At 41.0% G+C, this 15,062-nt stretch overlaps 1 protein-coding gene across 1 annotated transcript in view; it reads right to left on the bottom strand.

The window, feature by feature from the left end:
* Nucleotides 1–5,673: 5,673 nt before the first annotated feature.
* The window catches only part of PRKCG (protein kinase C gamma), a 38,578-nt gene continuing 29,189 nt past the window's right edge, over nucleotides 5,674–15,062 (bottom strand). Inside the window, exons 13-18 of the mRNA XM_015889006.3 lie at nucleotides 14,096–14,158; nucleotides 13,679–13,817; nucleotides 11,630–11,710; nucleotides 10,335–10,442; nucleotides 9,645–9,785; nucleotides 5,674–9,034 (exon numbers count right to left, since the gene is read on the bottom strand). Of these exons, the coding sequence (XP_015744492.1) occupies nucleotides 8,783–9,034; nucleotides 9,645–9,785; nucleotides 10,335–10,442; nucleotides 11,630–11,710; nucleotides 13,679–13,817; nucleotides 14,096–14,158 (784 nt within the window). The 3' untranslated portion in view covers nucleotides 5,674–8,782. The remainder of the gene's footprint in view (nucleotides 9,035–9,644; nucleotides 9,786–10,334; nucleotides 10,443–11,629; nucleotides 11,711–13,678; nucleotides 13,818–14,095; nucleotides 14,159–15,062) is intronic.

Here is a 15,062-nt window from a genome sequence, read left to right as displayed (position 1 = left end):
TAGGCTGGTGAGGGCCCACACCCTTCCCATCAATTCCCCACACCTTGACTTCCAGGACCATTTTTCTTTGCACAAGGGGAGAATCCATTCTTTCAAACCAGACTTTCCCCCGGGGGAGTCTCTGTCTCATGAGAATCGGTTATTAAATTGTCCTACACATTATAGCTAATGTGTCACATTTTTCCTGCACAGCCTGGAGAAGCTGGCTTATTCAGACAGAGTAGGAAGGAAAGCCTGGAGCACATCTGGCAGGAATTGGGCTTCGCATGCACAGGCAAAGCTGGAGCCCCAACAGGATTGCACTCCGACTTTGCAGACAACCAGCTTCTCCGGGCAGAGTGGGGAAATTTTCATTCATATCTTAGCACCAACTGTATTGAAAACACAGACTTAATCACCCAATGAATAACTTAACTTCTATTTATTTCTTTTTAATAGGTAATTCTTGTGGTTTATGGATTGTGGCTTGGGAAAATTTCTCCCATGTTGGTATATGTATATATGACTCTGGGCACAGAATTGCATAACATCAACCCAGTTTTTATCAGAAATGTGGCCAGAGAATTTAGGATTGCAGCTGATCTCTTTTAATTAGTAAAGCCTTTGAAATTGTTTCAGTTACAGTAGATGTATATCCTATCAACAGTATTAAAAAGAGCGGGGATGGGAGTTAAAGAAAACAGTTCTTCCAAGCACTCATACTGTTACCATCCACAAAAAAGGTTAACATGCTATTTCTCCTTACGTGTTCAGTTCTTTGAGTTAACCAAATTTTCAGACCGTTTTATTATCAACAACTTCATCCAGCTCAAAGAGAATTCTTTATATGGAAGATTTTTTTTCTGTCAGTCTTCCAAAACCACTGCATTTCTCAAGGGTTTCAATCTGACTTTGATTAAATTGTATTATTTAAAGCAGAATCCTGAATTTGTGATATCAAGATGATAAGATCAATTTTATTTGAAATTTTACAGTTCGTGGCACAGCAAACTTTGAGAACCACCTGTCTTACTGGCACTGTTTTAACTCACAGTGTTTTTAATCTTTGTTTAAATAATACACATTTTTATAAGATGCATTGCTATATTCTATTTTTCATTTTAAAGAACTGATGTGACAAATTATTGGTAGAACAAATTGTGGCCTAATTTACACAAATAACACCTCTGCCTCTCCCCTTGCACCCAAGTCTCCAAGATCAGAGATCTTGATCAACCTCCCTCTCTGCTCCTTCATATTGAAAAACCTGGTAACTTTAAGATGTGTGGACTTCAACGCTCAGAATGCAGCCAGCATGCCAAGTTTGACAAACACGGCTATAGACAATCATAACAAAAGTGGTTTTAATCTTCCTGCAGAGTTGATTTTTTAGTCTGGTCTACATAGCAGGGATAACAGCATCCAAGAATCTGTGGATTTTTTTCAATTACGTTCCTTTCCCTCCCTGCCATGACTTCCTCCGAAAACAGGAAATGTCTGTCCTCCAACCCAATCTCCTGCAACTACTTACTCACTTCCATCTTCAGAGGGGGTTTTTTTCAGGGAAATGAAAGAAGACACAAGGATGCCCAGCTGTTCCTCTGTAGATCTAGAGTCAGTGACTGGAATGTGAATGCTTAACCACTGCAGATACACTGACGTCACAGACACAGAAACATCCTCTCTTTCTCTCATTCAGCTTGAACATCTGGAAGAATGTAGCCACAGAGACCCTGGCCAATAACAGAGAGATTATTGAAAGGGAGGTGGGGGGAAGAGAACCATTACATATGGCGCACATCTCAACCCTAATGCAGAACAAGATACATGCCAACAGACAGAAATATACACCCAGAAGGATATATGAATTCACACAAATGCCGATACACCATAGTGATGTGATCTACATTTACATAACAGAAAGGCAGTCTCCTATATTCAGGATCAGTTCTGACTAATGTTGCTCTAACTACAGGCATTGCTCTGGTGAATTGTCTTTGCCTTAATTGTAACTTATGATTCAGACACACACAGAGAGACACACACAAGTATATACAGAGTATGTATCAGTAACAGTATAGCGCACCCCTATAGTATGTTCCTAAGCATTTTTCACTGAACTTAAGCAACAGTTTAATGGAGTTTACTTCGTCGGCTCCTTGAGGTAGGCAGGGTCAGGAAATAGGAATAGCTAGGGGTCTTGGAATGTATTTTAACATGGTTAGGGTATTGTAACAGAATCTTGAAAGTCTGTTACATCCCCTCTCTACTCCAACTTTTACTTAACACAATCCAGTTTTGAATTTCTTTCTCACACTTTCTCCTTTCCCAGGACTCAAATGTTTTTTCTGTACCAGCTTGCCATTCTCTTCCTCCTTCTCTGAGTCAAACCCAATTTCTATCACACCTTCCCTGAAACTCATCATAAAACTGTAACCATGTTGTTTCCTTTTCCAAACAAAAACTGACAAGTATGCCCACATTTTCCAAGTTTTTGCTTCCAGTTAGAGTAGTGCTAAATAATTATATTTAGTCTAAATATAATTGGACTAAATAATTATATTTAGTCCACGAGCACAGAGTCAGCTTTAGAAGCTCCCAGTAGCCGAACATCCTTTGTCATGTAACAAAACACTACGTAGCGCAGAGACAGGCAGTAATCTGTGTCTGGAGCTTGCATTAAACGTTTTTGGGGAGAAGGATGACAGCTCCAGTGGTTATGGGAATGATGCATGGTGAATAAGGGCATAAAATGATAGAACTGGAAAGGCCCACTGAAGTTATCAAGTCCATCCCTTGCTTAGTGCAGGAATCCAAATTGAAGCATCCCAGAGAATTTGCTATCCAGTCTCTGTTTGAACACGTAGTAAAGGGGAGCCCACTCCACCTGGTTAATTGGTCATATTACATAGAAGGAGGGCAATTTTTTTTTTTTTAAGAGAGGGGGACTTTGGGGACTTCTCAGAAACTTTCTAAAACCTATTCTAGAGGTTACATTACAGTTCTGCTGCGTTTCCTGCCTAAGAATGGTATGACACTGGGCCAACAATTTTCAGCTATTGTGGTTAGAAGACAGTTTCAGAGACTACACTAAAGGATTTGGTGACCACATGCTGTTGCTTACTCTTCACACACAGCAATGCAACATATAATTGTACTCCCAAATCCCTGTCCGAACAGTTGGCAAGAATCTGCACACTGTTGGAGACCTTAAGAGTGCCTCATCAAAGGATAGACAGTCCGGTCAGGTGAGTAGGCCCAGCAACGCAACCCAACTCTACAGAATTCCACAACTCTTTCTTGTTTCTCTTCTCAACTTCATCCCTATAGTTACAGCTTCTGGTGGACGGAGATACCATAAGGATCCAGAGGATGAACAGCATCAAATGTCAAAGTTGTAAGGAGATGGAGTTATGAGCATCCCTGAATCTCAGATGTTCACATCCTGGCTCAACACAGTAGACCACATGGTAGCCAAAATAACCTAGGATCAAAAATCCTCATGAGCTTGTTTTGCTTTCTTCAAGTATCTGAGCTTTTCAGGCCAAGATCAGAACTCACCGATCATAAATATATGTTTGAGAACAATTCTTGAAAAGAGCTGTGTTCTCTCCCCAGCTGTTCTTGTACTGGGTATGGCTACATACCAGGCGCAAATGCTATACATGCAGTCCTTCCAGAGTGCAGGAAAATCTTCACCTGTTTATTCTCTGTTCGAGCCCAGTGGCAGAAAGAATTGTAAGACTGAGAAGGGATTAATTCTTCCCAAAAAGGAAAAAGAAAGGTGGGGGCTTGGGGGAAACACTGCTTTTTATCCTGCAGTGCCTTCTAGAGTCCATAAGCTCCAGTTACATCTCTTTCAGGTGGGAAAGGGTTCCGTTCCTGACTGGTTCAAACTACACACTTTTCCTCAAGAGACCTCAGAAATTTTTTTTAAAAACCTGCATTTCAGCCTCTAAAGTCACGAGAAACTGTAAAATCAAACCAATTATTTTTTCCTCTTGGATCTTTTTTTTTCCTCATGGTCTTCCAGAGTCAGACTAGTCTCATTCGCAGAATAAAGATGGTGGTTCAGAAATTCCATCAGTAAGAATATCCCAGATTGCTCTTGGCACAACTAACCAGATGTGATGCCCACCCAGATTTTGCTGCTCCCATCATCCCATACAACCAACAAAACCCCATGCTTGTCACCCCTTAGTGGGCACCTATTTGAGCATATTTTGTTTTACACTGTAAACTCACTCAAAACAAGGTACCCTAGCTAAGGAATAAAATGGAGCTTAGGATGACGTTAAAACGCATTTATATTGTGTTCTGTTCAGTCAGGCTTATGAGCGGCTGGCTGCCCTCCTGCCTTGAAAATGCTTTAAAATAAATTAAGAGTGTTGCTTTGAGCCTGGTATGGCCCTGGCAGCCCACATTGCTTACTGCTGTCTAGATGCTAAGGGGGGGGGAGTGAATGGATGTTAATGGGATGTTAATGGGGGGTGGCAGGGTTCGGGTCCCCTGGGTGTCAGGCTCTGCTGCATCCCTTCTTCCAACTGTATCCCATTAACAATTTGTCAATGAAGGAAAGGCAGAGATTCTTTTTTTCCAGAACCCAAAACTCAGAAGCAGTTCCAGGACAGCCCAAAATTGTCTTCCCCACCACCAATCATGAAATACCAATAAGACTGTTTTTTTCAACCTTCGCAACTTTAAAATGCGTGGACTTCAACTCCCAGAATTCCCCGGCCAGCATGCTGGCTGGGGAATTCTGGGAGTTGAAGTCCACACATCTTAAAGCATGCTGGCTGGGGAATTCTGGGAGTTGAAGTCCACACATCCTAAAGTTGCCAAGTTTGAAACACACCACGATAAGGCAACCAAGTGCTCCTTCCAGTTGACAGTAACAGCAACAAAAACTACCCAACCTGTGCCCCTCTGTGTATACAATGTGTTCACTTGTCAAAACCCACTGCCATGATAAGGGAAAGCTGCCACCGCCTCGTTCTTTTCTGGGAGCTCCTGCCAATGAGAAGACCATCCACCCACCAGCTCTGCAGAGTTCTAACAATCCGGGTGGAAAACCAGATTCACTGTGAATTTGGAAGCAAGACTGTTGAGCCAGAAATAAATGGGCTCAGCTGCTAAGGAGAGACATTATGGAGTCCCAGAACATGGCACTGATTCGAGAATGGTGCAAAGGCGGCATGTGGAGGTGCCCTGAATGCCCTTGATGTTTTACTGCCAGCATTAGCAGCCCTCTAGCCAGAGACTCCTTTCATCTTTGGATAGGTTAGACCAGGGTCCCCTGCTGGGGAAGGCCTCTTGATTCAGCTCGGATGGCTTCTGGGGGGCTCCCCTCTCCCATTCCACCTCGGTTATCCCAGTAGTAATGCCATCAGGAAAAAGATCCAGAGCTTCATCTAGCAGGAAGCACTGCAAGTTGCTAAAATGCATCACAGCTAGCTTTGTACATCCAGGAAAAATTGTGCGTTACCATCAAAAGGACAGAATTTCTGCAAGACCCTTAGGTCCACAGTCTAAAATTGTCCAACTGAAGCCACTGCATAAAAGTAACTTTCTCTGAATTCAGTGGGATTTCCCATGTTTCATAATGCACTTCAGGAATCCCATTATCAGCCACAACCCAAAATCTGTAGTCCTACCACCTGAGTTATTGACAGAAAAACAAACACATGCTGAGGATTGGATAAATATCTTTTATATTGAAATGCATAGGTGAGTCCATTAGATTATGATACTGGCTACAGAGAATCACAAGCCAAAAAGAAGGTATATGTATGAGTCGTGGGGTATCTGATTATTCCCAAACTGGGGGGGGGAGGGGAAATCAGCAGAGAAAAAAATTGAGGCAGGAAACTGATGGAAGACTTATGCATTGTAAGGGTTGGAGAAAAGAATTATAGAAATGTTTGGGACAGGAGGACAAACTGGCAGCCTGTAGACTTGCTCACTTTTTATAAAACCAGAACCTCTGGATTCTACAACCTTCTGCTCTACCTATGGGCTACCTTAGATACTTGTGCAAATCACTCTGCTTTCCCATATTATTATTGGCCTAAGTTGTAGATAGGCAACAGTGTCCCTGGTAGCCCTATATTTTGGCATCTATACCTCCTGTTTTGCAATTCTGGGACTGATATATTCCATAACGCTTGGGAATTCTCCCTGCTCCTCCACTCACTCACTCAATATATTGGATTTCCATGCTCTGTATTTATGGTCTGCAAGACAGGGAGAACATGAAGGTCTAACAGGCTATAACTGACTATTTGGATGCATATTTCAGCCTTCTACCACTTGATGGCCTTCAGCTGAATTGGCCTACAATACTCTTCCCCAATCAGCAATGGGAGCATAGAACCTGTAGACTAGTATGGAGAAGGTTGCTATAAAGCGACAGAGTTTCAACCAATGTAAAGGAGAGAAGAAACTGGAAGGAACTGCTCCTTGGGTATGAGATGGAATAACATTTTAATTTTTCATATTTTCTAAATATGTTCTGCTATCAGCAGAATAAGTCATCCTTTTACCCATCCCACCTGCCAACCAAATTCAGTTTTCTTTCATCTGTAGCACAAATTCATATGAGTAAACACTTCAACAGTGTGAATAAACATTGCACTTTCAGGGTGCCATCTCATGACTATACAGTAGCTGGCACAGGTCACAGTAGGAAAAGTCTAGTTTCCAGTGGAGTTCTGTCATCTGGTAAATACATACCAGCATGCTTTTTCTGCACAGAAAAAGTAAACGGGAAAATCACGAGGGAATGTTTACAGTCTGATCAGTAGTGATGCTCTCAGAATAAGTAGAGGGCAAGATCTCAGTTTACCATACCTCAGTTTTAAAGCTGTGAAAAGATGGTCAGGTGTAGCTTGGAAGAAAAGAGATGGGTGTCCCTTTAGAAAGATGGAAACATGGAAGGTACACATATTCATTATGTACATATAAATAAATGCATAATTATATAATAGTTAATGCACGAAAGAGAAGACAAAGTTTTCATCTGGACATGCTGTTCTGTGGAAGAAGGGACATATTTTATCCAAGTCTAATGCCAACTTTGCCACTATCACTGCTCTCTCCCAAAGTTTTATTTACAGCTGTTGAGTTGGTGATGGGAAGTCATGTTAGAGGAAGGTGTTACTGATGGGGAAATTAAGACTCAAAGGGCCTGGAGGCTGTGCCACATACAGTGTGATGCCTGGGAGGGAAGGAGGACTGGTGAGGATTTCACAAGATTTTGGGGAGGAAGACCTACTAATGATGTGTGAGGCGCAAGGAATCAGGGTCTTAAGTAGACAGATACGTCAAGTATTATAATATTACACTGTAGCAGATAAGACTAGGAAAAGGACCATGGAGGTGAAGCTGAAGATTACAATTTGCAAATAGGATAAGGGATATTAATTGAAATGAATATCAGAAATTATTTGAACCAATAATTAATGGAGAGAAGAGGCAGTCATTCTTCCTTGATAGCTTCCCGATTTAAAAATGATTTCAAGGGAGTAGCTCGGTATCTCTTAATGTAAACTAGTTATCCTTTCAGATGGGGTTCTCCAACTTGGCATCCTGCAGATGTGCTAGAATTGGGACTTCTGGAACTACAGTTTCAACACGTCTGAAAGACAAGTGGAGGAGACCCAATATTTTAAGTCTGTAAAGAAATATCTATTTTGCATACTACAGTAGTAGCAAGTTCTCTTCCCGACACTTTCTGTATAAATGAACACAGCATTCTGAGACTGCTCTTTCTCCACTAATTACATATCCAAGTTCATGGTGGTTCTGTTAAGTGTGGAGTTCTCTGATTTAATAAATCCATGCCTCAGCATTCCCCTTTTGCAGCCCAAATCTCAGGCAGAGAAGCGATTCAGTGTCTGCTTCATAGTTAGATTTCGGTTTTCATTACACAGCTACCTTTCACTACACAGCTGCCATTTTGTTGCATTATCAATCAGGACATCTTCTAAAGTTGTGCAGCCATATAATAGTCCTGGAACCAGAGCAGATAATACCATCAAAGTAGCTCCTAATCAAATTTCACTTACGATGCCCTTCTCACAAAATACAGCCCCCTCTGTTACCCTTTGGCCATTTAAATTATTTTTACACAAAATATGCATGGCATAAAATTAGCTGGAGGGTAACCTATGGTTTAGCCATTTCTCACCAGATGAGTCATCTGGTACCCCAACTACCTGGGGGAAATTAGGAGGATCTCATTGGAATCACAGCCCTCTACTCTATCATTCCCTGATTTCAGTCAAATCATGGTCCCCTACATAGTGTTCTAAAAGGACCATCTGAAGGACCATCACAGAAGACACAGAGACCAGAGATGCTGGACTCCTGTGATACAAGCGTGCTAAAGTTTACAAGTTATAATCAATTTTTACAAAATTCCTCACACAGGTTGTCTGATGACAACCTCAGTCAAATTTCAGGACCCTCCAAAGGTTGATTATAACCAGAGGAATTCCTCTTCTATCTCTTTTATTCCTCTCAAACTCTCTTTCCCTTGATGTAGATATATATGTATATTGTGTGTGTGTGCGTGTGTGTGTGTGTGTGCGTGCTTTCTCATTCTTAACCTCACCAATTTGATTGCACCTAATGGAGGGAAGGAAGGAGGGAAGCAACACACCAGAGAATGCAATTAACAAAGTATTTCTGGGGATCTTAAGATTAGAGTTAGGACTAGGTTTCAACTTGGACTCGTGTTCTCAGGAACAGAGTCCTACAGCCAAGGCTTAACACAGGGATGTTGGGTCATTATGGATCATTCTCACACCAAGGAGGTAGGGGAAGGGAGCATTCCTGTTGGGGACAAAGGCATGCTGGTTGGAGAGAGAGGCATGCCAGTTGGGGAGAGGCTTCCTCGCCGCAACGTGGATGGATGCACAAAGTCAGGGTTGATGTAGGTGAATCCCTGGAATTCACTCTGATCAATGCTTGCTAGGACCAGCTGGTCTGGGGGTGTCAGCGCTGGTGGTGCCCGTGTGAAAAACTTGTCAAAGTTTTCGCCGCTCCGGCCACACTGGAATAGAAGTGGAAAGAGAAGAAGAAATGGATGGAAATGATATTGAAGGAAGAAGCTAAGAAGAGTTATTTTTCAGTCTGTTAATACAACTGCTTTTTTCGTCTTTTACTAGCTAAGGCTTAGGCTACCTAATGATATTTATGAAATTAAATGGTGAATACACATTCTGAATATTATACTTAGATTTGGAGGGAAAAAATCAAACTTTTGCTAAGGTTTCTGCTTGGCAGATTGTCCAGAAGCATATGAACTCGCATAATCTTCCTTTGTGATTCGGTTCATATTCTTCCATTCTAAAGATATGGCACACAGCAGAACAATATAAACTCTTTCTTAACCATTTATGTTTACTTATCATTTCTTGTCTATAGAATGCTTTTTGCACTAAAAGCCACAAAGGTATTTTTGAGCAAAACCTAAATTTATATTTATTCCATACTCTAAGAATACCCCATCTGCTATAATGATTTTTAAAATCTACATTCACCTTAGCTTTATCATACCATAGATATCCATGTACATATACTCTTTCTTGGGAATGATTTCTTTCATGATGAAGACTGTGTGAACAGGTGTGCATGTCATTTGGCAGCTAATAGCTACTCACTGGCCTAGGCGTGAATGGTGGGGGGATTTCCAGCTGTTCCAGTTTCTCCCAGTCCATCCAGCGGAAAAATCCATGGTCCCGAATATCCCGTTCTCCATCTGGCCCTGAGCCCAAGCGCTTCAGTGGATGTTTGGTCAAGAACTAGGGAACAGAAAGAACTTTGCTACCACTGCATCTTTATTTTAAGGAATCAAATCCAATCTGAGATCAGATTGGAAGAAGACACTGAGCCAAGGAAACAGGATTTCCCACGTTCGCACATGGAAGCAGAGGAACACCCATGGGAAAGACAGATGAAATAAATGCTTAACTGCTTCCAACCCTGCTGATTTTCCCCTGCCAGTGTTCCCCCAACAATGTTTAACCTAAACTGGGTTTGATTTTTGGTTTTAGAACCAAGCAAGGAACAAATCCATTTAAATTTCAAGGGCAGATTTTTTTCAGAAGACAATCCATCAGTTTGCCATTCCCATATAGTGCAGATGAGTTGGACATGATGCTGAGAATCGTGAGAACTGAAGTTCAGTACATCTCAAAATCCCTGGGGGACGCTGCAATTGACCCTTCTCTGCAAAACCATATCATCTTAAAAAACATTTTTGTAACATCTAGATACCACCTTTCATGTGGTCTCAAATATGATAAGGAGCCCTTCCCGCCTAGGTGTGCCAGTTCTGAACCAAGACTCACTCCTTTGCAGATGGAGACAGCCTCTCGTGAAAGAGATTTAGGATAGGATACTGTGTGCTCCATAATTGATTGAAAGAGTTCATCCTCATCTTCTCCATCAAATGGTGGCTGCAGATCAGGAAAACAGGTAAAGTGAGCAAGATTTATTCTAGTTTTTTCCCAGAAAGCATAGCATGTATATGGAATGTCTGGTCCATTAAATATATTTTCCTACTTGGAAGTCTTAGTACATAACTACGTCATGTAACACTGATAAAGGGCACTTAATTTTGCATCTTCGAACCACATTTCCAGGTTTTGTGCAAAAGAAGGTTGCAGAATTGCACTTGGATTCATAGAGAAAACAAAAGTAGTCTTCTCCCGTGTGTGACAAACAAAATATATATAAAGCCCTCTGGAAGAATGGAAAGAATTTCAACTCACCTCTACTTTACACTTCTGGAATCATATGAATCCATTTCTTGTCAAATGTACACTAAGCCCTTTCTCCAATTGTTTCTGCCTGCCCCACCAGACCTAGCAGAGAGGGCATGTTCCAGATACCTTTTATTAAACAATGTCTTCTTGTTGGAGTCGTGCCTTCTCAGTGGCAGCACTTGTCTTGTGGAACAGCATCCCCCCAGAAATTTAGATGACCCCAATCTTGTTAGCCTTTCGTAAGGCACTGAAGACCAGGGAGATTATGTTTGGGGGGGCAGGATGGTCTGTTTTAATCTTGTAAACTGCCCAGAGTCACTTGTGTAAGATGGCTGGCTATATAAATGATATGAATGAATGAATGAATGAATGAATGAATGAATGAATGAATGAATGAATGAAATATTGTTCATCTAACATTGTATTCAATGGAAGCATATCTTAAGGCTTCCACTATGCTAAGACATATGAAGCATCTTCTTCCCCTACAGTTACTCCTAGTTTCTCATATTAGACTGACGCTCCTTAGAATCTAGTAAGGCTGCTAGTTTATTATCACAGGCCCAATGAACAACTTATTCCCTACATCCAGCTATTTAAGAAATCAGTCCCTTATCAATATCTTTCAAAGTTAATCTATTTCAAAGATCTCAGCCCCACTTGGAAATTATGAAAATTCTCTGGGGCAACTTTTTGTTCAAATGCACATTCCCCAACCCCAACCCCCAGGAGATGCTGATGACTGAGTTTAATCCCCAAGAGCCTTTGTTGCTTGGTCTGATAGTCACGGCTTAATGGCTAGCAACCATTTCTCCAGATAATGCAAAGACACTTTTGGGAGTAGATGGTAAAGAATCCTTGCCTAAACATACACGTACCTGTCCAGCTAACATTTCATACAGAAGGACACCAAACGACCACCAGTCCACCGACTTCCCATAGGGCTGATAGGCTATAATCTAAGAGAGGGGAAAAATGAGAAGTTGAGTTCCTTGAGGTATATCTTATTTCACATTTTGATCAAAACAGCTCCAACAGATCAGCTAACAAAATTAAAGATATGATCATCTACAACCAAGTCAAACATAAACAATAAAACCAAAAAATCCAAGAGAAATATATCTATCTCTTGGATGCCAAACACTGATATATCTCTACTGATGCCAAATACTTACCTGAAATAGTAGTGTCTTCTCCAAGTTTGCAAAGTAGGAATCTTATTTAATATAAACAAATTAATAAGGTAAGCAAGCCAGTATGAAACGGAAGAGCAGGGTATGCTCTCTGGAGAATGAATTCAACAATCTGAGAATTGCCACCAAAAAGATCCTGTCTTATATTTCTACTGTTTATACAGGTAGTCCTCAGTTTAAGAATGAGTTCCGTTCCCAAGGTCTGCCCTTAAGTCGAATTTGTATGTAAGCTGGAACAGTATTATTGTATAATACTGCATAAGAAGCATTGTGTAATGAACTCGAATCACTGTGTATTTAACTTGAATCATTGTATATTTAACTCAAATTTTGCTACAATAGGCTCCATTCTTAACTATGGGTCATCTGTAAACAGGGCGTCCTCAACCTGGAGACTACCTACTTCCAGTGGAAATTTTGAAGCAAAGTTTCCATTGATGAATAAAATGTGCATTGGTTACAAAAAAAGGTGATTCATGAAATACTTAGATTGTAGAACATTTAGGAACTGATAGTCGCATTTTGAACTGATAAATAAAACCAGCGGTTTTAAAATGGGACAGATACATTCCATGAAGTTTGACCTGTTAAAAGCCTGCTATTGTATTCCTGACATTGCATTTCACTTTTCAAGGGTGGTTTCAAGTAAAGAGCATTACTGTGATCCAACGTAGAAACCACGGTTATAACACAGCTAAGATCCTGAATTTTTGGATCAACTAAGAATGGAATGTGATAAAATGACAAAGTATTCATTCAGTCAACATCCCATTCCATCCAAAATATTCTGAGAGCCAAACTAGACATGATGGAGCATTTCAGAACTTAAAAGTGAACTGGCCTAGTGAGAACACAGTGCCTAAGAGGGGATGAAGCAAGGTTCATCCCTGAATTCACATACACACGTTTAATTGAAAAAACTGGATCTCAGATGCAAAAATACACTGGCTATAATGGGCTTATTTAATTTGTATGTAAGCATACGATGTAGGAATTTGAAACCCAATTTCTGAAATTGTTAGAGAGCAGCAGGCATCATCTTTATATAGGATCCGAAAAGGGATCCAGGTTATTTATTGTTTTATTAATTACATTTGGACACCACTTAACATCTTATCTCTAGGACCGAAGTATTTTGTAAAACAATGCAATAGTAAATAAAACAATACAAAACAACTGCATATTTAAAAACGAATAAAAAACGAATAAAAGCAATTAAAACTGTCCAACCAGCTAAAACCACTAGACGATTAAACTTATGACCTAAAAGTCTGACCACAGAAAGGAATTTAAGATGTTAGTCCCCTGGTCTCTGTAGAGAAATGATTTATTAAAAAATCCAATAGTAAATAAAACAATAAAAAACTATTAAACTTTTAAAAAACAGTAAAAAAAAACCCAATTAAAAGCAATTAAACTATCCAGCCAGCTAAAACCATCAGACAACTCCTTTCTTGACCAAAGAAAGGAATTTAAGACGTGAGTCCCTGCTCTCAGTAGAGAGATCATCCCTAAACATAGGAATTGCAGAGAAGACTTGACCAAGAATCCTAACCTAAAGGTAAAACTGTCCTGCAGACCTAATAAAAATGAGGAATGTCTTGAAGCCCAGCTAGCCTCATCTTACATCCTGCCCAGAAACAAACTGGAAGCAGCAAATGAGACCAGATGGAACCTGGCCACTTTTACGTTTTTAAGTACTATGGCCAGTGGAAGGATTTTGGAGATCTGTACCTCTGGAGCAATGTAGTCAGGTGTTCCGCAAAAGGTTCGGGTGGTGATGCCGGGGAAAATGTTTTCTTTACACATCCCAAAATCTGTGATCTTAATGTGGCCATCAGCATCCAACATGACGTTATCCAGTTTCAAATCCCTGAGGACAACAATATCAGGAATTGGATCACGATCTGTCCCACGGATGGTGCCAATTATAATGACTCCAGAATCTCTAGTTATTCAGATGTTGACACTGGTAGAAAATAGAGCTGGAGAGTTCATGGGAGGGAAGGGAAGGAGTGAAACCATATCCTCTCAATTCGTAGAACAACATTGGGATTTTGTAGTTAGGCATGAAGGGCTGTGATCAGGATTCTTCCATCTCCTACTCTGGCCTAGGTGGGCATGGAGAATGGATAGCAAACAGAGGCTCACCTGTAAATAATTCCCTTGTTGTGCAAAAAGAACAGGCCAATCGCAATTTCAGCTGCATAAAACCTGTAACAGAATAGAGGAAGAGTTGGGGATTAGAAAGATGATGGCAAATAGCTCATTGCTAGCATCCTCAGAGTGTGTTGATGGCAGCTTGGATGGGCACTTTTCATACTATACTGGGCAGCTATTGCCAAGCCTACACCTAAATCAAAGCAGCCTGTGTTGGGATATTCAGAGCAGCTTTTCCAGAGCAGCTTTTTTTAACCCTGTGATGAAGGTCAGGCCCTGGCTGCCCTGCCATGTGGAAAGTCATCTGCCAGGGGGCAGAGCAAGAGAAGATGCCTCCTTCTTTCTACCAGAGGCCTGTACTAATCACTTGCTGAGGATTTTCTATTTATTTATTTATTTATTTATGGGTGCCTTCAAGTCAGTTTTAGACTTCTAGTGACTGCCTGGACTAGTCCCTGCAGTTTTCTTGGCAAGATTTTTCAAAAGTGGTTTGCCCTTGCCTCCTTCCTAGGGTAGAGAAAGAGCGACTAGCCCAAGGTCACTCAGCTGGCTTTGTGCCTAAGGCAGGACCAGAACTCACAGTCTCCCGGTTTCTAGCCTAATGCCTTAACCACTACACTAAACTGGCTCTCTTTTGAAATTAGGGTAAGGAATTAAAGCAAGGGCTTCAGTTTGCCCAGCCCTGCATCTGAAGGAAGAGATAGGAAAGAAAGATAGGAGGATAGATATTCAGTGAAATGCATGCAGTGTGCAGCAGTGATATGGCAGACTTTTGCTCAGCCAGTAAGTTAACTGGATGTCCTTGAGCCAGACCATCTCTTAGCCTAACCTATCTTGCAGGATCCTAACCATGAGTTTTTTGGAGGTTGAGTGGATAAATACTCCATAAATGCACAGATGTACTCCATTTCAGAAGATAGCAAGGATTAAGAAGTGGTCCTGGGGATATATGCAGGAG

Source organism: Python bivittatus, unplaced genomic scaffold (assembly GCF_059951505.1).
Source record: "Python bivittatus isolate LINGU-HERP-01145 unplaced genomic scaffold, Pbiv_v1 ctg000440_np1212, whole genome shotgun sequence".
NCBI lineage: Eukaryota > Metazoa > Chordata > Lepidosauria > Squamata > Pythonidae > Python > Python bivittatus.
The sequence above is the reverse complement of the archived record's forward strand: the minus strand, read 5'-3'. Positions and strand labels throughout refer to the sequence as shown.